The sequence below is a fragment of the Habropoda laboriosa genome, unplaced genomic scaffold (genome assembly GCF_001263275.1).
Source record: "Habropoda laboriosa isolate 0110345459 unplaced genomic scaffold, ASM126327v1 scaffold57, whole genome shotgun sequence".
Classification (NCBI taxonomy): domain Eukaryota; kingdom Metazoa; phylum Arthropoda; class Insecta; order Hymenoptera; family Apidae; genus Habropoda; species Habropoda laboriosa.
The window spans coordinates 3,972,096-3,997,235 of NW_017100229.1; the positions used below are offsets into that span (position 1 = coordinate 3,972,096).

Here is a 25,140-nt window from a genome sequence, read left to right on the forward strand (position 1 = left end):
GTCTGGTTGAATGCAAGAACTACATCGTACGGGAAAATGAGGCTCTCCCGTTTAGAGAGGACTTAGGCTACCTTTGCCGAGAATTTCTACTTGCCACTGCTTCCTCTGTTATTTGCTGTGATTTTACTGTGTCGAAGGTACGTAGAAAATATTTCCAGCCACTTTCAGAATTCACCTCTCCCGTTTAATTAGAAAACAAATACGAACCGAAGAATTTTTCTTGCGAACATTGGCATTTATATCGTCGCTGTGGGAATAATAAAGTTAACTGCGGTTTTAAAAGTTATTTCTCTTTAGTCTGATAAGAATAAGGGTTGAATTCGAAGATTGGTCCTTTGAATTCCTCTCTCAATAGAGAGCTCGTAAAAAACTGTATCAAATCCCCAATCAAGGAGTTCCACGGAAAAGGAACTTCTCAAAGGAGGATAACTCAGGGAGGAAAAAGAAGAAGAGAAAGAGAAAGAGGTAGAAATGAGGTGTATATAGAACCGCTGTCATAGAACGGGAGGATTCAACGGAAAGTTGTCGGATTAAATAAATCGAATCGTTTAGAGATTTCCCTTGTTACTCCGACGAAGAAGAAGAGGAAAAGTTTGAAAAAATGAAATTTATAGAAGTACGGTTACGATGTATCCCCGGTGATAAAAAGAAAAATCTCCACGAAATTTGTATGCCAGAGCGACATTCACTCGAGGAATCTTCCTCTTGCTCAAACTAATAAATATTCCCTTACGGGCAGTTTTAAAGTCGATCGAACGTTTCCCGGCGATATTCGCCCGCCGAAAAATCCTCCGAGCGCGATAAATTATTTTTCCACCGCGCTCTTCTTCTCCAAATTAGATTTATTAAGTCAACCCTGTTTACACGGCGTTGGAGCACGTGATTTATTGAAGAGGCCCCTTCGCCAGAAGCGATAGCAAAAGGGGGATGAAGAGGCCGCTTGTTACGGAGATTATGAGCTGAATTCTCTCCCTACTTTTCCGTACTCTCCACCTTGCGAACCTCTTTAATCAACTTGGAACGAAGTAATTAGTTCCGCGAATAGTCGGTATTATGAAATATTCTTGTTTCCGATCGAAGGAGAAACACCGAATACAAGAAACTCTTCCTCTCAATGGCTAATCTGTGATCCTTCGGTAACTCCCACTTGGCAAAAAGAAGAAGCCATTAGGTGGATCAATTAAAACGAACAGAAGTTAATCTCCGAACGATCCATCACGTCCACCTTCAATTTTTTCCACTTTTTCCACTTTTTCCACTTTTTCCACTTTTTCCACTTTTTCCACGAGAGAAAAACAAACGATCGAGTACGAGCTCGAACTCGAAATATCAGTTACCGAAATATTCGAGAGTTGGTGGCGTAATGGAGGTTAGTTCGAGCACCAAAATTTCTTAAAAAAGGAAAAAAGGAATAGATGTTGAAAATTTGGATTAATTGTGAAAAAACAACGCGTAATGTTTATAAGTTGTTTGTTACAATAAATAACTCGAGTTGGAATGTACTAGTGAATGGTAAGCTATTGTGGCGGTCCTAAGCGTGGGATTCTAGTTGGACGACGGCACTATACCAACTGGCTGGTTTCTTCGAGTCCTTAGGCCAGCAAGGGGTGCGATAAACCCAGGTCAAGAGACTTTCCCCGCTTACGCACCGAGAGAGTACGCGCAGGTTAACGGTGAATTCCGACAAATTCTTTGCCTTGTTGTTCGAAGCAATTTTGCACATTTCTTTTCAAACCTGACCCACAGAAGGGGGATAAAAAAGAAATCTGAGGCATTAGCCCTGCAATAGTAACCGATGCCGTTCGATGAAATTTTTATGCATTCGCTGGAAGCTTGAGAGAGGGGGAAGCGGTGGTGTTAAAGTTAATCGGGGATGAGAATTGTTCGATAGCGTATAGAAGCGTTTTTAGCTCGGACCAGGAACACCGGACGGCCCACATTCGCCGGTTGATACGCTTAAATGAAACCAACCCCACCTCTCTCACTCACTGGCCACCCATTCTCGTGAAAACGAGCCTCGTTTTGCCACGCTGCCGCTGTTAGATTCGATATATATCGAGGGAAACCCGATAACTGTTTCATTGTCTAAAATGCTAAAATTAAAGCGTTAAATTCTCTTTTTCTATTTTACACCACTTCTTCGAGGTCTGTCTCTCGATTCGTCGCCGGTTTCTCTTTTTCTTGGTTTTTATACCGTTCCTTTTATTCACCCCTTTCTGCCTTTGTCGCGAGACCATTCGAAGGTTCGAAACGACCCGTCGTAACGTCTTTACGGCCGTCAGGCTGTTGAAGAGTATTGATTACGATGTAATTTACAACCAGCGCGGTTTGATGCTCGCCGGAACGTTTGACAGAGGACAGCGGAAGGGTTGGTTACGAGTGTTCTCGTGGAGTTCAAAGGTACCCTGGGAGATAGACTTTCCTTTCTTTTCTTTTTTTTCCTTCTTTTTGTTTTTTCAAACATGAAAGAGTTGGGAATAATTGACGCGGCATCGTGGAATCATCGAAGTTGAAATTGCCAAGTTTGTAGAGGTGGCTAGAGTGATCCTAAGCGACTTTGAATAATTCTTCTTAGGGATACCACCGAGTTCTTCAGGTCCGGCGTGAATTATTCAGCGTGTGAAGAAGTATCTACAGGCGTCTAACTCCAGGTTCAGTTGGACAGAAGGACGGTGCGGATGGAGAAAATACAGGATCGAAAAACGTAGAATTTCTTTAATTGATAGAAACGTTCGTTCAACTCCTCGGTTGATAGATTTCTAGCCGAATAGACGTCATCTATTTCGCGTTATCACGTCCACTAGGTCCGCGTAAAGGGGGTCAGGAAGATTGCCGCGATTAAAGGCGGCATTAAGAAGGAGTTATGACGCTCGTCAGATTTCGCGTTATTCCCGCGGGAAAAAATATCGTCTGTCGCGGAATAGAAAGGGAAACAATCTCGCAGGTTTTCCATACTCTCGTTAGAAAAACCGGGAGGGTAGAAAGAAAAGGAATCGCGTGGCTCGTAAACAGTCGACGATTGCATTCGCGAAACGAGTCAGGTTTTCCGCTTGATCCTGAAATCACTTGATTCTGGAGGACGGCCACGAATGAATACGGGATAAAATTGTGCGGTGAAAAAGGATCGAAGGAGTAGAGAGAGAGAGAGAGAGAGAGAGAGAGTGGGTGTGTGGTGGTGGTGGCCGATTAAGCGACGAGCGTAGCGAAGTTATCTGCCTGGCTAAGCTCGAAATCTCTCTCATAAAAGTGGTAACAACCCCTGTTTGGGAAACAATGGTGACGCTGCCAGGCTACTCTCGAGGCTTCGTAAAAGTTTCGGACGCATTGTGGAAAGGGCGAAAGGTGTAACGGGAGAAGAAAGGGGATCGAGGGATGTGTTTGAAGATGGAGGTGGATTTCAGCGAAAGCTGCCCGATAAATATCGACCGCGGTGGTTACTAGCGGTTTAATTCGAGAAAACGACGGGTAACTTAATCCACGTTATTGTGGATCGAAAAAGCATCTGGATGAAGAGACTTCGTATATGGTAAAGTAATACTCTGTTGTGAATTTACAGGGATGAACGATCAATTGTTGATCGATTGAAACGAGGTGTGGCACAGGTGTTTGTAATCTGCAAAAAATCTGTCTTTATCTGTCTTTCTGCTGTAATTTTGAGCTTTCGTGGAAGAAAAATTAGTATCAAAGTGCAATTGCATTGAACACGCTGTTTCCATTAGAGGCATTTTAAAAAATTTATTTCCTCCTCGTTAATTTAGAAATGCATCGTAGATAAGTAGAAGAAAGTATATCTCTGAGATTTCTCTTCGTTTCTCTCTGCTGGAACTCTCGCAGTCCGCAGTGTGCTACGCGTTTTCTGCGAGGGTCCACCGAGGTCGAGCTTGAAATTTTTAATTCTAATTTTCCCCGTCTTAATTGTCCACTTTCCATTCCGTTCTGTTTCGAAAAAGTTTCTAATTGCGAGCGCTCCTCCTGCAAACTACGTTCTCTCTATCCGCGTTGAAAATAAAGGAAGCGCTCGTTTGGAATTTTACGAGGCTACGTAACCATTTAAAAAATAGAACTTTGCTTTTCCAACGGGAAAAAGGACGACAAAGGGAATTAAAAGCTACTTTTCGTCTTTAACCGCGGATCAACGATTTCCATATTTCTTCCTTTCTCCCCGCGCGCAAAAGTAACCCAACAAGTGATAAATAGAGACGTAGAGAGGTAGGGTGGAAAGAAGAAGGGCGTCGTTTGTCATGACGTCGGGACGCCCCTTTCGCGGAACTCCTCGAAGAAAACAATTAGATGACCTCTCGAATGATTTTATCGACATCCTTCGAGAAGCTGTCTGCCAGACGGAAGTGAAGTATGAAGCCAGATGGCACCGACGTTCTCTCCAAACACACGCCTGCCTTCCAGAATTTAATTGGTGAGTCCACGATTTTTCTCTGCCTCTACTCTTTCAGCCATTCCTCTCGATCGAAGTCACGTCTTCCCCGTTTTCGTCGATAAATTTTCTATCGATTACCTATTTGCTCGTCGTCGAGCTCGTTTGTGCCCCCCCGTCGCGTCCTTCGTAGCCCGACGCGAAGCCAGCAGGAACGAGATTAAAGGGAAAAGGTCCGGGCGCGAGCGCGATTGAATATTTCACTAGATTCTTTCGTACGTGACGGATTGGCGTTAAACTGCTTTACAACGTTCCACGTGTGAGAACGACGAGTAGAAAAAGTACCGCGAGACCAGCAATGGTCGTTATGAATTTTCGATTCCGCGTATAAACACGAGGGAAGCTAAATAACCGAGCCTCGTCTCTGCGAATCGAATGGCAAACTTGCTTGGTGTATTTACATTACGGTGTAATTTGAAATTTCGACGAAGTTCGACTGGCAGCGAAGTACATATTTACCGGGGTTCGGACCAGATTATGGACGATGCAATTCAATTTGATTCTCCCTTTTTTTCGTCTTTTCTTGTCTGGAGGGCGATTAATTGTCCCGCAGGACGAAACGATCGAACTGTGGCCGACCTCTTTTGACAATTATTTAATAAAACCAATGGTCCAGACCAGATGTATCGTTGGTACCGTGAAAGAAACCTCAGCAAAGCGAAAGCGGGATCGCTTAATTAAACCGAGAAAATGTTGTCTCTCATACGGAATCGGCTTATAGACGGTGGTTGTAATTAAAATGGTATCCACCTCGAAAATGTACAGCCCGCAGCTCAGCTTCTACTGATACCAGATTTCCCGTACCTTCAATTCGTTTCATTTTCTCCGCGATACTAATGCCGCTGCCTCTTCTCTACCGATGTATTCTATCAGCATGTCCTTTTCTCTTTTCTTTCGCTCTCTTCACCTTTTTTGCATTTCAGCTTTATTCGCATCTTTTTAGGGTGTATTAATATCGGGTCTCCCTTTTATCACGAACGCTGCAGAAAGAAAAAAAAGGGTTCTAGGGCCATTGGTACATCTGTCCATGATTTTTCGATGGAAAAATATCGCCAACTGTCAGGCGAAAAAAGGGGTAACCGGGGGAAAATGGGTCTCGCTCGAAACATATTCGATTTGATATTTTTCTTCTCTCTTGCCTTTTTTTTCTTTTTATTCTTGCACTCTCTCGTTTTTCTTTCCAGCCTTTCGATTTTCTAACAATCGACTAAGGCTTTGTTTTATAGCATGCTCGTCGTTGTGTAGAAAGAGGGAGCGTGTTTGTTCTTCCGTTCGTTTTCCAACTGTCGAACAGAATTTTTACGGTCATTTCGACGTGCACGCTGGAATGATTCTATTGTTATGCTGCAATTTTCGCCAGTGTTTTATTAGTTAGCAGGGGAATTTAAATTGTGTCGAGGTGGATGGAGAGACTTTTAACGGAATTAAGGAGAAAATTATGCCTGAGATATTGTGTTGTTTCTTTTTCGGCTTCTTTTTTTTGCGTTTTATTGCACGTTAAAAGTGTCGTTACGAAAGGGGAGTTCGTATTAAGTACGTTTTACAGACGTTAATTATTAACGGCCGTGGACTGTTTTGCTGTTGGCGTCGGAGTCTACCTGAGCTTTTATAGTTAACCGTTATTTTGCATCCTTAATGCGAGCTGATTATTAAAAAAGACTGTTCCCGAGACGTTAAAAAACTTGAAAATGTCCGGCGTCAGCGTTGGCAGCAAACAAAGGGAACTTGCTGCGCTACTTCATTGCAACCATTGTCCACGTTATTTTCAGCGATTCGGCCTCTCTAAACTACTTTTCCCTCTGTGTTGTGACTGAAAAAGACACGCGTTTCACGTTTCTCCGTGAAAATTTCAAGATTGTAAAATCTTCAAGATTCTCCCAGTAATCGAACGAAATGCACATATTTTCGATAAAGTTTCAGCGCAATATAAAGCTCGATAAAATCACGGGAGGCCTCGATTCGATGGCCAATAACAGATTCGAACGCAGTTTCTGTCAGTGGACTCTTATCTGCGGAGAAAACCTCGATATCTCGTTTCTTCAGGCCTGGTCTACTTTTCCCTTCACTCCGCTCGCAAAACTTATCGCGAAATTCTTTTCTCCTCCTCGCTGAATAGCGAGGAATCCGCTCTTCGTGTGGATTTTTGCTTGGCGCGCAGACAGCGAAACAATCTTCGAATCCGAATGATTCGACGTGCAGTTTACGCAACGTGGCAACCGCAGTCTTGTACATCTCTGTATGCTTTTCTCATCAAAGAGAGAACGTCGAATTTGTTCGAGTGGTGTAGGTAAAGAAGGAGCGGTTTGAAAGGAAAGTCGAAACCTTAGTCTCAAAGCTTGAAATCTCATCTTTCGAGAGTCGCAAGCGTCAAACAGTTCACTCTAGTGCTTTCCCAGCTTTTCCAACCAGTCGAGTTTATCTCTTCTTCTTCTTCTTCTTCTTCTTCTTCTGGCAGTGACACGTGAGAGAAGAAAAGAGCTCGTAGGACCAACTTGTTCCCTCGAAACGTCGCATCTCACACGGAAATCCCGGCGTCTCGACGTAGAAAGAACATCCGTGTAGAATTCTTCTCACGATACACACTTCTTGCGATTGTGATAATTACAACGGAGACAACGCTACTTTTCTCGCAAAAGTTTTCATTTTTATTTCTACGTTTTTTCATGCCACGAAATTTATCGAATCGATGAAAAAGGGTCGTTGTCGATAAAGAAAACTGATCGATCACCGTACACGCGATAGAAATTACACGTATGCACGATTACCCCTTTTTCCGTGCGAAAACAAATCGTGCATAAATTCACGGAGAATCAACGATTCACGCTGGCAACTCTAAACAATTTCAACCCTGTTGTATTTTTCAACGACAAGGCCATTGTGCCGCGAGATATATCTCCACGACCCGTTTTGGAATGTTAATTACTGAATTATATGAGCCAGCGCTAATTTAATTACGCAATTTCGCGGTCAAACGGACCACCGTGCAGGCTGTACGGTCCCATAAATCACCGAGGCGGATAAAGCGTTGAACCGTCGCCACTTTTGGACAGAGGAGACCCATTTCTATCGCGTTTCCTCGCCCCTTTTCTTCCACCCTTTTTTTTCTTCCTTCTCCTCCAATTCATTCGTCGTCTCTCCCGTTTTCTCTCACCTTCGCCAGTTTCTTCTTTTTTCTCTCCTCGCCACCGGAAGCTTGTTCTTCCTTGGAGCATACCTTGCGCATTTAGTAAGCCGTGAAAGTAAAGGAGTTCCTTCTAAGCGAAAAGTGGTCTCTCATCTTTCAAATACCTGGCTACTTTTCCCTCTGTTTTATACGCGTGCATTCTCCCTTCCTTTCGTCTCCACAGCCTGCTCCCATTTCTTTCTTCCTCTCTCTCTCACACACTTCGGTTTTGTTGTTCCTTCTTTTTTTCTCGCTCCTTTTTTTCTTCTTGCGTAAGGTTCGTCTCTTTCCATCGTCTACTTGACGGTGTAACAGGAAAACGAACATTTTGTTTAAAGAACAACCCCGGTCGACTCGGTCGAGTGTTAACTTAATGAAAAAAGGCTTTTCCTTTCGCAGCTTTCTTGAAGCCTGCCACCCTCTCTTACGTAATTAAAATTCCGCAGCTCTTTCTCTCTCACGCGGTTCTCTGGGAGTCTCTTCCCCTCTCTCTCTCTCTCTCTCCGTGGGAATTAGCCCTCGCCGACTGCATTATCGCGCGACGAGTTTCCTTTTCTTTATGGAACAAGGGAGGGAAGTATTTTTCCAGGAAAGTAATCGCCACGATTACGCCGTTTTCTCGCGCAGAAACGCCTCGGAGAATTCAGAATTCCTCCCGGTTTTGTAGTTTTCTCCGGGAATTTTTGCTGGAATGAAATTTCTCAACATCGCGGAATAATGTCGAGAAGTAAATTTTGGGTATCAAGTTTCAAATTTCCTTGTTGAGGTTTCCAAGTTTCTATTAACTGTGCATTGCAAATTCGGCGATTCTTAAGCTCGGTAGAAACTGGATTCCTCGCAAGTTCTTCGATACAGCATATTCTCCGAAGAAAGCTCGGTAGATTTTCGTGTAATTTTCGAGTTTTCTACAACAGCTGCGAGAATTCCCAGCTACGGTGGTACCCTTTAATGGAAACAGGGAAAAAAAAACTCGTTTCAATTTTTCTATTTATATTATACTTGCTGTTCACGGTATTGCACGAGATACCGGTCGAACAGTTACACCGCGTTCCTCCGATGGAAAAACTTGGAAAATTGCACACGATTGTCCGGCTCAAAGCCGTTTAAGCCAGAGTGACGTCAAACCGCGGCCGAATTACCCCGCCAGGGGAAACGAAATTGCGGAAATAACTCAGGCGAAACGCTAGCGACCCATCGTCGAAAATCTTCGTCAAACAAACGAGTATAACCGTTTTGTAACGTGAAATGGAATTGCGATAATCGAGGCTACGGTCGCGTTCGTTATCGTTCCCTCCTTTTGTATCGTAACACCTTTGAACGCTCGATGCTGTTTCAAACGCAAACAAATTGCAAACCGGTTAGATGATTCTGTTTGCAAGTATGCTAACACGACGAATTGTCACTTGAGTGTAGCTTATGGAAAGTTTGGTAGAACCAGTTCACCGGGATAAAATAGAAAGTTATCATTGAAAATACTTGGAAATGTATTCCGCTTTGGAGTTTGTCGTTTATTTACCGGCGTCGACTCGAATTAATGTTATCTCGTGAAAAATTCCGAAGCGTTGGAGCTTTTCGACCGACCAAACTTTCATTTTACTCCTGTAACGGTATACATAGTTGGTCGATTTAAAAACGAGAGATAGATAGAGAAAATATATGAGAGGGTATAGGAAGTGTACCACAAATATGGGCAATTTTCAAGTTTTCAATTGGAACGGTACGACCATTTTCGACGCGAAACTTTACTACGCCCAATTTCATTTGATACACTGGAAATTGGAACTGACAGCAGCTTCCTTTTCCCTCTGTTGGAGGGAAAAAAACCTGCCTCTGTCCGAAACCGAGTAATTTTGGGAAGAAAGGTTTTTTAAAAAAAAAAATCCCGCACAGTTTTGCAACAGATATTCTACCTACAGTCTCTGGCAAATATTTCATCGAATCAATCCCGCTTGTCGAGCATACAATTAAACAATTTTCGTCAACAGATGTACGATAAATTCTAAAAACAGCAGGATCGAAATATCGACCCTCGGAATTCACGCGAGAAGCGAAAACGTGCTTTTGTGCAAAGTAAACTAATTTCTAACGAAGCAATTACGCGATAAAATCGTCGAAACAAAATGGCAAATTTGCCCCGCCCCCGAAAAAATAAAAATTCCGTTTCAAAATTCACCACACGCCTCTGCCAAGCAATTTAAATTGAACCTACAAACTTTGTCCGAAATTAATTACTTTCGTGAGAAAACATGGCCAATCTTCCTCCCGCCGACATTGCGAATTTACCTAAAAAAAAAGAGAAGAAAAAATAACGAATATAAAATTCCCCGTGCGTCCGTTGCCAAACATTCGATTAAGGCAATTTCGAAATCACCCGCTGTAAAGTCCGAAATAAAACGAGCGAATTATACCACTACGCAGAGTCCATTTAAAATCGCAAGACACGAAGTGAAAAAAACAAATATATCCTGAAATTCGCGGGAGCAAAAGCGTCGTCGATAACGCTGGTCCGTGACGAGCATTCGATTACGTCCGACATATTTCAAGCATAGAAGCGTGCGAGAGAAGTGGGGAGAGGTGGTAAAAAAGAGGCAGAAGCGCGGTGTATTTCCGCTGGGCTGATTATCGTTCGCGATGCAGCCGGTTTTTCGAACGAAACGAAAATTAATTGCGTTTACGGTTACCTGCATCCTATCCCCCACTTCCACCCTTTTTTTTCCATGAATAATGCACCGCGTGGAATTCGCTGTTGTTCAATTTATGCGGCGGAGAACGGATAGGTAGGTTGGAGAGACTGTTCGAGATCCTTGGTACGTTCGAGAGATTGATCCACTCGTACGATAAGGTTCCCCTTTTTCACGGTGATCCATCATGACACCGATGTTTGGCCTGTCCATCGGGTCAACAAATCACACGAGTCACTTTTAGGGTCGGGGGAGGTTCGCAGCGTGTTCGACCGTGTCCGATTCGTTTCCTCCCTTCTTCTTCTACTCTCGTTTCGGCTACGTTAGCGTGAGAGGGAGAATTAGTGTGTCGGCGGAGAGGGGACGAAGACACAGCGGCAGGTTCTGATTGAACTCTGTTAATCCTACGCGTTAGAGCTGCACACGGTTCAACCTAGGTGAACGTTCGAAATTTATGATCGATCGATATCGTCGCGAAAGTGACAAAAATGATTCATCGCGTCGTTCTAGTGTCATCCATTGTTCCGTCGTTCCGTGAAATTGTTTGAAATTCCTGGTAGAACGGTTCTTCGAACGCGGTCGAATATTCGAAGGTAAGTAGATAGGACTGCGTCTGATCAGTGGCTGGGTTATACTACTGGTAATCGAACTGTTCTTATTTTCCGCGGGTTTTTTGTGCGGAATTTTGTTGGGAAATTGGCTTCGCCGATACGGATATTGAGGTATAACGCAAATGAGCATGTGCTGATGGAATAAATTATTGGAAATATCCAAAAAATTTGTTTTACTAATAATGTTCGACGTCGGGCTGAGGAGAGGTTTTCTTTTTTTTCTTCTTTTGGTCGCACCAGCGCGACACTCGGACAATAGGTCCCAAAAACACTCGGGACCATAAAACATTCGTTACCAAAAGGTCACAGTTTTCGTCGGCCAATAGTATTGTAGAACACACCACGTTTTCCACCTCCATAACACAACCACCAATCAGAACCAACCTAATGTCTATATGTATATACATCTACGCACCTGAAAACCATCAATCACTGTCAGACGAGTGCACGAGACGCATCGTCACGAAACGAACAATCCAAATTCAACTAGACATCTAAAACACATCTAATCAAAATAAAAATCATCTAACCCAACAACGAAGTTTTAATACACCTCGAACCAGCGAGAACAATCATCAACCTGCGCCAGAACTCCTGATCACAAGACTCGATCAAGGTCCACGACGCAATAGGGTCAAATGACATTTTCGAGTGTCATACTTGAATTCCAATTCGGATTTCAATTATTACGGGCGAATTATATCGGTAATGGCGGCACGAATCCTCTCGAGTTTAACATAAACAGGGAACAAACAGCTTCGGGTCATTCATCAAACCGCGGACACGCGCGAATCAACAAATCACCAGCCACTTTGCGCTATTTACCTGGAATGTTTCGCGTTGAACAGAGCATCGGTAAATATTAACCGAGAATAACTTGGAGATAGAGTTGAAACGAACAGGTGAAAGTAGAAAGTAGCTAACAGCAACGAGCACTCTTCTACCAATTAACATGAACTTTTACACCGTGTCGTTGTTACTTTGCATTCGAATTTCTGTCATTTACCGTCTAACACTTGAGCCGACGTTTCATTCAAAATAAATTGGTGGAAATGCGGTGAATCTGGCATCGAAGAGAATCAAGTTGAAACAATCATCTCTAAATAGCTAGAAATACATTCGATGTTCGTTTAAATGAGAGAGAGAGAGAGAGAGAGAGAGAAATATTCACGGTTCAACGCATTTGCGACGCGATAATTTTAACCAAAAAATCGCTGGAAATGTGAAAAGTGGCGAGTTCGTTGAAGTATTAATTGAACGTTTTGGAAAGCTGGCGCATATTAAACACAAGTATCGTGTAACTTCAAATAAACTCGTAACTTTTCCCACTGTCACCGATATTTCATTTAATTTCTACCGGTACGACTGAAAATTAATAAAAAAGTTCAACTTTCATCGTCGAATTGGAAGCGAATCAGAATCGATGTGCCGCCCGATAAGATTCTCCTCGATTAATTTTCATTTATCTTTCAAATTAACCCCGCAACAATCTACTACGTGTATCGAATATTAATTTTCCACTACGCTCTGTTACAACTGATCGCTCTCCGTCGAATATTTCCCATCCTGCGTTGAAAAATCAACGCATGAAAAATTAAATAGAAAATGTTGACAAAATGGACGGTGCAACGTAAGCTTTCTACTTTGACGGTTCGCGGGGACGATTTACAAATAACAGACCGTCATTGGACAGCGATGAAACAAACGATATCCCTGGAACACGGCGCCAAGCGACCTTTAATCTAACGAGTGTCTACGAGCAAAACGAATCAAGCAGACGGGATTATTGGTGGCGCGCGACGATCCGTGCTACCGACGCGAAATGATTATGATCATCGCTTAGCATAAATCCCCCCCTTTCTTTTATACCTCCCTTGCTATCCTCTCTCGTTCTCCCTTACGCCCAAAAATCCCCCGATTTCACCTCTTCTAACTGCTACCGTCGATCGATTTTCAAAACTTTTACATTCACCGTTGGCCTGCTTTCGGCTCGACGCGCGGCAAGAAGATTTTATCGGGAACTGCTGACTACGGGGAATCGTTGATTACCGCTTTCAGCAACATCTCGCTACTTCCCGCGCTGCAATCCACCCATGAAATGGAAAAATGCGCGGGGTCCACATAAATTGTGAATTAAATGGAAATTTTCTTTAACCTCTAACGTTCTTCCTATATCTAATAACACTTCCTCGAAGAAAACGGCGTGGCCAATGGTACGAAGAGAGAAAAGAATATTCGACACTTGAAAATTCTTCGAAATTCACATTTACAAATTCCCACATAAAGTGTTATATTTATTCGACTCTTTCTTTACATATGAGCGACGATGTGCGAGCCACAGGCCCTGAAACAAAAGACCGCGTCTATTTCGCCGTTGCCTGCCTCCAAATGTCGTTGCTATTCGATTCTCAACATAAGGAATTCGAAAAAGTGAAACTTGTTGAAATTACAGAAGAGCAAAGAAAGAAATAAGGGTGGAGTTGAGATATCAGAGGTTTCCATGGACAAGAAAGCAAGATCTGAGAAGGATCGCACAGAGATTCGCATCGCGTAGACATTAACCGTAAAGGAAACACGACAATGTCTCTGTTCCCTTGTGTCTCCCATTTTGATCGATTGTCACGAGCACGGCACCGTTGCTACACGGTCACGTTTTCGTGCTGGCTGCTCCTAATCGCGAGCCCCGTATTTATCGAGGCCGGTCGTTATGGAGGAAACGACGATTTGTCATGGCCTGGTATTAATTACACCGGGAGGAGGCCGCCTTTGTACAGATAACGCAAAGGGCCACGACGTCGCCGTCACAGACACGGGGACAACCTGTTTGAATAGAAATTGGCCTGTACGGAATGGGAACCGGGTAGTCGAGCAACTTGCGAAAATTAATCGTCGCATAGTGTAGTAAACGTGCGTGGTTCGTGTGTCTTCCTAATCGAAACTCTCTCTCTCTCTCTCTCTTGTCCTAGCTGATTTACCGTTCCCTTTAGCGTATTTCATAATTCAAAGCGATCTTGGGAACACGAGCCAACTATACTCGATTGTTCCAACGTTCGCAACTGTTTTAGTGGATCGTACAGGTATAGTTATGATCATGGATGGCTCCTGGATACGTCTGAGGTGTACCGGTGAGATAGGTGGTTGAAGTTATTGCGCTGAGATAACGTTTCTTAGAGACGTAAATAGCTGTACAACCGTTGGAGATGGGAATTTAAATTGATATTAGTGTCACCGGTGAAATGTGACAATAGCGGCTTTCTAACTCTTTTTTTATGAAAAACTTTAGTTCCTCCAAGTTAGTTCGTCAAGTGTGAGGTGAGATATTCCTGGGGATCAATTAGAACAGCCATACTCAACCAGCGGCCCGCCAAGATTTTGTGCGTGGCCCGAAACACACACAGGCACAGTTAGAGTTCGTAAGTAAAAGATAATTTAATTGACATAATACCAAGGTATAAACCTAAGTTACGGCCCTCGTTACGTAGCAAACATATGTATGTAGCCCGGGAAGAAGGAAGGTTGAGTATGGCTGAATTAGAATGATCAGAGCAGCGATGGATTATTTTCGTTAAGTATCGAAGAACACGAAAGATTTCTTCCGTGTGGTTAAGATCGACGATATAAAAATGAGTGACGGTAGTTTAGGATTTCGAAAAGTGCCGGGAATCTTTACTATGGTTGGTTAACGAAACGCCTTGCGAGGGACAGTTTCTCTCAGCCTCGGCTGTATTTTTACGCGGTACCTTTACGATGTAACTTTTCATATCGGCTATAAAACTCACCGTGGTTATATAAAATACGAGCGATGAGACTAAATTCTTTTTTCCTTCGCCGCCTCTTGCTACCTTTTTAGAAGGAACTATCCGATCCTCGTTGCTTGGCCACTGTCCTTGTTCTTTTTTTTTTTTTTTCTTTTTGAGTCACGTGTGTTCGTAAGTGTAATCTTAGGCTTATCTTATATTACCAACGCGACTTACCACTTTATCCCCTAAATTTCTCACACGACACGGCAGGTACACGGTTTGTCCGACGAATGCGCTGACGTTCGCCGCTGTCGGTTCGAAAACCGGCAGATCTCCTTCGGCTGAGTCATTATTGGCGTCGTTTGGCCTCCTCTGCGAGCCTTCCTTCGATATTTCACGTAGTCGCACAGGCGCTGCAAGCAAAACAAATCGTTCACGGAATTGTGCTCCCCCGAAAGTATCTCGCTGTTGTTCGAACAGTTTCCCCAGGTGGAAACCGCGTCGGTCCAAAGGAGCAGGAGTGAGATTCTACGGGGGGGGAAAGTGGAATGTGGGTGTAATTAGAGAAATGAGTCTGACCGGACAGTTGTTTAACTTTCAACCGGCTCCCTCTTGGTTATTGAAATAAATGATGTCCCTTCAAAGATTTTCATTCACGCGAAAGCTGCGGAATTTTTTAATATCACCGCTTTTATTAATCGTTGCCGGACATTTCAATTAAATCTACCACATTTTCTATCGTACAACGAATAACGAATTCCTTCTGATGTTTTGTTACGTAAATTGTAATGAACAGTGTGTGTAGCGTAACCGGGGGAAAGAATTATTAACAAATTTTTCGCCGAAACAATTGTTCCATTTTTCGAGAGTAGATATTTAATTACTCGGTATCTACAAACCTCTCACTTTACATAGAAAAAAGGAACTGTATACTCTCGCCATTATCCAAGTCGAGCAGCGGAACGAGAGAATTTTTTCCAAGAAACTCGAAGCTTTTCTCGAGAGAAGAAAACAGGGTTTGCAAAATTCCCTTCGACGTTTCCCGCTGGAAAATAAAGGAGGGGTCGCGTCGATCCTGTTTGCTCATTAAACGTTTCACTTCCCGCGGATTAATCTCGGGAAATAAGGTCGATCCATTTTTTCTTTTCTTTTCTCTTCGTTCTCCCTCGTTCCTCGACTTATTCCCTTTCCAAATAGATGTCTGGACACGCGTTACCGCAATCTCTCTCCCAGTTTCACCGAATGGACTCGCTCAAATGGCCAGAAGGTCCATTCGAGCGTTACCCTCGTTAGTATACCCGGTCTCCCCATCATCATCAATCATCATCAGAGCGATATCCAGCGTTGATTGACACGGATCGATCCGACGAAAAGTTGGGAATAAAACATCGTTTGGCTAGCGCACCGGTATCGGAACGAAAGGGAGCGCAATCAAATTCCATTCCGCGGGAACTATAACGTGAGAAAATTATCGAGCAGATCTCCTTCGAAATTCTCACGGCGATTCGTTAGCGGAGAATTTTTCCAAGGGATTCCTCTGCTGGGAACAATAGGAAAGATTGGACCGCGAATGGAAAAACTCGCGGGCGTTTATTATTTTCGCGGTGTAAAAAAGAGAATTTCATCTGGTTAAATTGGATCATTCCGTGCACAGAGTCGTATCAATCAGCGCGGGTTATTCGAAGTGGGTGAATCGGCGACAGCTTTCAAAAAATTTGCGAGAAGGGAGCAGGATAGGAAGGACAGAGAACGTACGAGAGAAGTATAAAAGAAGAGAGAAATAAAGAAAGGAGTACCTGGGTAAATGCATTCCCCTGCTGAGGCTGTCTCTTTTTACAGCCGTGTGGATCGCTTTTCCCTCGAAAAAACACAGCCGGATAAATTTAATTGGACCCGGTGGGCTCGGGTCCAGCGTGTGTGGCAGGTGAACATTGAAAGAAAGAAGAGTGAGAGAGAGAGAGAGAGAGAGTAGACGGCCTCGAGGTGCAAAAGTGCTATCGAATTATCAAACGAAGCCAACCAGAACGAGCCGCTGACATGGTGACTCGCTGTGCTGACCGTTTCGCATAAACAATGTCCTAGCCAAACACCGCACACAGCGGTATCCCCTTTTCCCAGCTTGTGCAACCCAGCTTCCCTCTCTCTCCGTTCTTCCCTCCCTTCGTCCAACAGAGAAGTAGGGGAAGTCGAGCTCAGAGCGTAGATAACACCCGTATACATACACAGGCCAGCACTCTGGCGTCATACAAATGACCAACTCAACCTCGGCTGAACCCATCCCAGCCAGGCCACTGATAACTCCAGATTAATTGACAAAAAGCAGAGCTCGCGAATACGGATGATGTACACGGGTCGAAAATCGTCGTGCATTTCGGATCATGGACAGCGTTACACGTCGACCTCTTTATTCCGTGTCGCCCCAGGGAAATGGGGATGGAATTGAAGAGCGACGAATTTATGGGCTTCGCAGGCTGGTTTTTCGTTGATCGCTTGCACAGAAAAAAATCCTCGGATTTTTCCCGAAGAATTTTTCTATTCCTTTGTGTAGCATTTTGGATAGATGAGAAATCATTCTAAAATATACGGTATTATCAATTAACTAGCACTTCGCACTTTATTCCCTACTGCAGGAATACGTGGAAATTTGGAAATACGTCAAAACATTCGATTAAATACCCTAAACACGTGCCCCTCGTGTTAATCAGAGCACTCGGAAGGATTTTCCCAGATTTCGTGCTCGAGCGTGCCACCGTTGTTTTATCTGGGGCATCTAGTAGTCTGCGGGTCTGTTCGCGTCTGACCAGGCGCGGTCTGATTCTACTTTTTCGCGGTGGTTTCGCGTAGCTCGCGGGAAAAATCCCGTAGACGACTCGTTCGTTCGCCACTCTTTTTTTTCCTCGACCCCTCGGGGCTTCTCTCATCCCCGTCTTCTAGCTTTATAATATTACAAACCGCGTACGGAGGCCCGTAAACCGAGAGTGTTTCCTTTCTGTCTCTAGCCCAGCCTCGAGCTATTTCTCTTTGGACTGGTTAAAACTGTCGGCTAGACGAATTGTATCGTGTCGAGCCCGAGGCTTATTAAGCGGGTTAATTGAAAGGGGGATTGACGAATGTGAGGCGTAGAAAGTCACCGGGGAGAAATTTGTGAAACCTTTATGGTGATATTCCGAGAGTAATCTGTGGGAAGAACTCTCCTCCATCGTGGACTTGGAATTCCCGTTTCCATCCTCGAATTGCATATTTCATCGTCGACCCATTAACGTGAATCCAGAGTGGATTTATCCGATGAATCTGTTACACGGCAAACTCACTACGAAACACCACGGCAGCTTAATTGGTTTACCGATCAATTAAGTATCGAGGAGAGGCTAGGGAAAATGGGTGCTCGAAGCGGCGGGCTACTTCGCCCAACGATCTTTTCCGTCACAGTTACCATCCTCTGTTGTTACTTTTGCGATGAGAAATTAAACAGGAGACCCGCAAAATTTATAGAAAAAACATTTCGCGAATTTTTCCTTCGCACTTAACGTCGACAGTGTGACCGTTGAAGAGTGGCTCCCCCCGGGGGGAGCCTCTCTGATAAGCAAACCCGCGGAATACATATATCGCTTTCGAATGGAGCTAGCAAAGAGGACGCGTATGTACGCCGGCATTAAGGCGAATTACTACGTGCTAAATCTCTCGGCGTTACGCTATCTTTCGTAGGCACTCCACTTTCCCTTTTCCCCTCTCTGTCACGACCAGGCTTTTTTCCACAGGCAAACGACACTTTTATTTCTTCCAAAGTGTTATCCCGATTTTCCCTTTCGCTCCCGTCGCGCGTATATTTCGCGATCTTCCCTTCGGTGGCAAATGAAGGTTTACCGAGGAAACGGGGAACGTCTTATCGTGGACATGGCGAAGGTGGAAACTTTTCCACGAGGAGAATATCGAAGCCCTTCCGGGGGAATTCTACTGAAATTAAAGGGCCACATTTATCAGGTGAACTGGGAGAGTAAGGTATAAATTTTGGAATCTTTGTAAAATGGAATTATCCGAAGAACGTTCTCCCCAAAATTGATGTAAATCTACAGACTAACCCTCCAGTTAGCACATGTAATAATTACATTACTAACAAACCAGAAATTCACCAAACTTGAATTTATCCGAATACACAAAATCGAACCTTTCTCTACTTCTGGAGCGAGGTGTCACCCTCTAAATATAACTTCTCTGACATCAATCCTCCCTGAAACTTGCCCAAAATTTTCACCAAGGTAGCCGTACTAAAAGGAAGACCCAGATCTATTCGCGGTCCAACTTGGCCCCTTTAACCGCACCTGTGCGACTCGCCGCACGTTCCCCGGCCTTCCGGTTTCTCGCGTCGTAAATCTCCATTGGAAGAAGAAGGAGTCGTCGAGAAGGCAGAGGATATCGGTTTTGGCGAAACGTCGATGGACGGGATGGTGGGAGGGTTGGCTGTAAAACTACAAAGCAAACCGGCCGTTAATCTTACGTCTGCCTCGAATCGTGCAGCGGTCTACCGCTCTTAAACCAGACCGTGCACAGTCCCCTCGTCCCTGTGTGCCGCGTTCCACCGCTCGAAACAATGAGGACGAAACTTTACGGTCGCGCTAGGCCAACGGGAGAATCATATATTTTCGCCGCAAAGCTCGTAAAGTGCGGTCGCTCTTGCCAGTCGGCACATCGCCCGGCTTGCGTGGCCCCCGTGTACACGCGACACGGCCGTGTCAGAGTGTCACTGGTCGCTGCCTTCGCGTAATTTTCGCGGAAGTGGAAATTTCCCTGTCGACCGGCGTGCCGCCACGAAACTCTCGCCACGAGAAGAACGGGAGGAGTCGATGAATTCTTCCTCCCGCTGTTCTTAGAGCGCCCGGAGAGACGCGTATAGGGTGTCTTTGGAATTTTATGGAGTAGAAATGATTCAAGCTATTCGTGTGAAATTTTCTGGATTCGTTTGTACATGTTTTTTTATCAAACGTGAATTTTTTGGGAGATATTCGTTTAATCGTTATGGAGATATAAACAAGGAAGATTTTGCCTTCGTTCGGTATTTTAGTGAATGGGATGTTAGTCTTTCATACGAGAGAGGAATGAATTTTAATGCTCTTCTTGATTAAAGGATAGACGAAGATCGAAAAATAGAGGGGAAATGGATGTTAAAATGGCCTGTGTTCTAATTAAGAGCAGTTTGTACGTTCAAATCTTCCCCTCTAATGAAAAAATCCCTTTCTTTGGTTTTCTGGGTTTAGATAGCTAGAGAGTTACTCGAATGAGATATTGTTTGTCGATGCTTCAAGAAATGGAAGTTACACTCCTCGCCTAGGAACGTTACGTAAAATGAGCTCACCAAAGTGTTCATTGAGAATACTCTGTTGCCTCAGCATCAACTCCCTCACGTTGTAATCATCTATCCGCTTCAAATTCATCCTAAATGCGCGTACTTAAATTATCCATTGTATACGGTGTTGCATAATTTCCAGTGACACATGACAAACATGTTTAATCTGGGTTTTCGCGTGATGAATTCAACAGCGCTACAATTTTAATCGTCGTAGGAGAAAGCAGCAGCAGTAGTCGCGGTATTGTTTGGCAAACTAGGCCACAGACATCGACGTCGAAGCCTGAATATCCCATTACAACGTCAAGTAATTCCAAGACAACACACACATCCCGTAATATAATAATAGTTTCTGATAACAATGGTTACGCCATTCTGATCGTCGTACAGTCGCTGCGTACCTATATTTGGACAGGGAAATTGTCGTGGAATACGAGCAACCCTTGCAACTCTCGCGTACACTCGCGTAACGTACGATTTTTCGACGTTCATTCTCGAAATTTTCCATCGAAATTCTCTCCTACAAATAAATTAACCGATTTTGACCCGTGCTTTATTTGCATATAACACGTCCACGCGCGTCTGTTGCACAAGCACTATAGCACGTGCGTGTGACATGGATACGTAGAGTTAGACAGTGGAAACGATGAACCAGCAGTAATGGATGCACTCCGCGATGCAGTCGCTGTCAGGTAGCGTTTCGATGGAAGTGGTGTTACGACGCTTACAACAGAAGTGTGCTTGATACCCTGAACAGACAGAAGACCGATCAAACGAGAGGGAAACCGCGTGAATTCTCACTATTCGATCGCCCACTGTGGTCTCTAAGGTGTGAACAGCTTGCATATGAGAGTATTCTTAGAGTGAAAGTGATCTACAGTTACCGAGTCCAGGAGAACTGGTTGAAATTTTTCACTAAACAACGCCTAAGCTTGATATTTCACCGGTAAAAGATAAATTTGACCGGTTGATTTGTTTAAATACCCACCGAAAAACTATTAAAATTACAAAAACTTTGAGTCCCTGTAACTTCGAAACTCCTCGAGTTATATCGATTCCTTTGGGGCCGTAAGAATCGCTGATCCTTCCCCTTTAAAACGCACTTCGTTTCGTTAAGATCCGACTTTCGGTTCCGGAGATATCGTCGTGCAAAGAAGAAGGTAATTTTTAATAACTTTCTATCTCCGTCCTTGTCGCACACACTCGGACCTCTCTCTCTCTCTCTCTCTCGCACTCCCACCATAACCTACCTCAAGCTCCCGCCACGTGCGCTGGTCAGCGGCAGACGTTGAGTCAGCGTTTTTTTCACTATTGCTATTGCGACGTACGCATTTCCAGGAAAAAAATGTGGGTCAGGTTGCATTCCGGGTTTTCAACATCCCCCACATTGCCACAGATTGAAAACGCTGTATCTCGGGAACCAATTGAGATATCGAGATGGAATAAAGTGCGTATTAAAGGGCACGCTCTCCTCTATCTCTCCAGCTTACTTTTCGCTGAAAATTTCAATCTTTTTGCACCGCATTTTTTCTGCAAAGGTAACGTCACATCGATGCATACGAACAATAGCATGAATGAATCGTGCAACCACGCTACGTCAATTAATAATAGTAAACCGCATTATACTGGAAGTTTATTAATTAACAGAAAACACAATCGTGTATTATTCATGTCCCAATATTGCATGTGCATATCGAATCAGATTTTTCGCGGTTGATCACAAGCGGACGATTGTTTATTAATAGACAAACATGCTGCGCGATCGATTATTCATTCGTCCTGGAAATAGTACAACGCGCAGAGAGTATTTTCACAACGTTCCATACGAACGCGTCGATCGTTTCGAAGTGAAAGTTAGAAAGTGGTCGTTCTCAGATTAATTTATTCGCCGTGATCTCTGTTAATTCACGCTCGATCAGCAGGCTAATTTTCAGCGCGGTGTGTATCACTTGGTCCGTGCACTACGTCACGGAAATACCCGGGCAACTTTGTCGAGGAATTAGTAATCGAGGATCAACTCTGTAACAGTTAAGGGAAAGTGAAATTTGCCGAGACGAGGCCGCCAGAGGGAACACGGTGTAAACACAGCATACGTGCGCTCGTCACGGTTCCATCGCTCACAGAAGAACACGCCACGTGCTCGACACGTGTGTGTTTGCACGCGTGCCTGTTGTGCACGCATCGCCGGGGTACATCTCACTGCAACCGTGTCTCGTGTTACGGATTATAAACGTCGCGTAATTCGCGCAGAAACCGAGGGCTACACACTCTGGCGAAGTGAAATTTGCCAGTCACGCCACATTATGCCGCGTAAATATGACGCTCAGGCGTAGGAGGATCGCGGCTTTCGCCAGAGGAACAAGCTCTTTCTCAACCCCCGCCTTGTACGTAATTCCGCCGGCATTTTTCTTTCTTTCCCTTTCGCTGCTTTTATTTCTACGTGCGACCCTCCATTTTGGCGGAATTGAAGTTTCGCTTAGTTTCGAAAAATGCTAGAAAATGAAGATAGAGAACGAATGTTATATTCATCAAGTTTCAACCTTGTACTTGCAATGCAGAGGAATTTTTATCGTATTACAGGGATATTCTAGTGAATGGAACGTGCAATAGGGAATTTTTCCCAGACTTTCCGTCTGCGAATTAAATTCTTAATAATTCGACTAAATTATCTGATAGGTCGTTCCTTTTTCCTCGGTGTTATAGTTCCTTAATGCGAACGCAGAGAGAGAGAGAGAGTGAGAGAGAGAGGTTTTCTGTTGAACGAGCCACGTCGAGTACGGGCAATTGTTCATATTGTTTCAATTAATTAGCCATCGGCGAAAATGGAGAGAAATCGGGTGGGAGGTAAGGAGGTCTGTACAGGCAAAAAGGGGTAAATTGACGTAGCGCCGGGGGAAAGTCCGGGAAACGAAGACGAATTAGAAAGACGAATACTCGAGTCAAAGAAAAGCAGCGTGCCGCTAATAAAACTAAACTAAACTCGGCTTCTTCAGCTTTACAGAAACGACCGGAGGAAGGAAGAGAAGTAGGAGGAAGAAGAAAGCGACGTCGGAACAAAAGACATGAACCAGACAAAAATGTAAGAGCTTCTTCTTCCTAGTGGCTGGAACAAATACGTTCGTACATTTCACTTCGTCGCGAGAGTTGCAAAACTGTATCATTCGTCGTCAAATTTGTGAGTATTCGTCGTTCAATTGCACGCAACTTTTACTATCTGTAATTTAAAAAAAAGAAGAAGAAGAAATCGATATCACACATACACACACACACACTGTACGAAATATATTCAGCGAGAAACAATTCAAGCGTCCTTGTATAATTCACTTGGCCACAAAAAAAGAAAAGGAAAAAGTAGGGAAGTTCCTCTCGTGCTTGAAACAACCGCGGTATTTCAAATAATAAAATTAAACGACTCGGCCTTTCCGCGAATATGTGTCTAGTCGAGGACCACGCGCGTGGTTGCCCAGGAATTATGATAACGTTTGTCTCGCGGGTGGAAAAAAAAGTCAAGGCAAAAGAGGAAGAACAAAAGGAAAAGGAGGAGGAGAAAAAAAAATTTAGAAAGAATTACGTTGGAATGAAAGACGCGGAAGAAAAGAAGGTAGATAAAGGATGAGGATGGGGTGAGGTGGAGGGCGAGAATTGGGTGAGAAAAGTATAGCGAGAGGGTGGCGAGAAACTTGAAAAATGCGAGAAAGGCGAGAAAGCTTTCTGGGTTTGGTGGGTGGAGAATAGGTGGCACGTAGCCGCGGTTCTCTAACAGAGAAGAAATCACTCGACCAGCTCTACCCTGCCTATTTTTTTTTTTTATTTGCCTAACGATCCGTTCAACGGGCCGGTTCCTGTCCGTCAGAATGACGGAACACGATATCTCAACGTCGAAACGGAAGCTGTCTGGTCTCCGGGGAATTTTTTCGCCGCGCGCTGAAAATTAATGCGCGACGATCAATCCGTCGCTCGGAGATGTGCATTTCGCGAGGCGCTTATCGTGGTAACGACTGGTCGCATTAAAAATTAAAGCTGAAAGAGAACTCGAAGTGAGAGAAAATTTTCGCTGGTTTTTCATTTATCGAATATTATATCATCGCTGTTGCGACTTGTGGGAAAATAAACGAGTAAACGGTGAAAGAAATTTATGTTTGCGGGAGAGATTGTAAAAGTGTAAAGAGAGAGAGAGATTAATAGGAATTAAATAAAAATAGGGGGGAAGAGGCAAAAGATATTAAATGTAATATAAAATATCTCGCTGGACCATCGACCAGTCTGACCACAGAAAAAGTGCCCCAGTTTCCCTCGAAACGGAGGATTAACTCCTCGAAAACGACGTCTACCTCTGTTCGAGTATACACGAGTCACTTTTAAAATCCAGCTCGACCGTTCGACCCGTTTGGCGAACTTTCGTAATTGGCCGAACTACTTGGAACAACTTAATTTTCCAACCTCAGAGGTTGGCCACTGGAACGCTAATAAAAACAGCCAAACGGTGGTCGATCTACTTAGGGTGAATCGACTCTTCTCCGAGGTTCGTGCGAAGAAGAATTTACGAGACAGAGGTTTCGCGCGGGGTGTAAGGAATAGCTGATGATTTCACAATGAGAAAATGGAGACGAAACGATTCGATACCGCGAAGAAATTACTTGGATTATACTCGAAGAAACAATCGCGAATCCTTCTTTTTTTCTTCTTCTTCTTCTTCTTCTTCTCGCCCGTAGACCGGGGCAATTTTCTCTTCTCTCGCGATTCGACGGTTTATTGAAAAAGCTGAGCAGAAGAGGAGAGCATCAAAGTTGGCAATTTGCACCAAGTGCGAGCCTGCCTGGATGAAGCGGCACAGAGATCAGGTCGAAAGTTCAATCTCGTCTCCGCTCGCATTTCGACCGATATTTTGTTCCGCGAACGCTCCCACTTTCTCTCTCTCTCTCTCTCCTCCCTTTCTTTCTGTCTTTTTAACCCTTCGGTTCCCCCTTCCCCCTGCTTCGCACGGATTGATTTCTACGATCGAACTTTTATATTGCCGGCGGCCACGAGCCGAGGCTTCGTACGATTTCAATAAAATTAATTACAAACTACCGACTGAGACGTCCAGATCCTCTGTCGAGCGACGCTTTTAATTAGTGTTCCGCAAGGAGTGGACAAATGACACTGGACGCGGCCCAGGGCTCGTCCTCGATT

The 25,140-nt window shown here is 44.1% G+C and overlaps 1 protein-coding gene across 1 annotated transcript in view; it reads right to left on the minus strand.

Moving 5' to 3' along the window:
• Positions 1-25,140, minus strand: part of LOC108571378 — an 80,511-nt gene that overhangs the window by 43,763 nt on the left and 11,608 nt on the right. Inside the window, exon 2 of the mRNA XM_017933396.1 lies at positions 14,862-15,040. Coding sequence (XP_017788885.1) covers positions 14,862-15,040 — 179 coding nt within the window. The remainder of the gene's footprint in view (positions 1-14,861; positions 15,041-25,140) is intronic.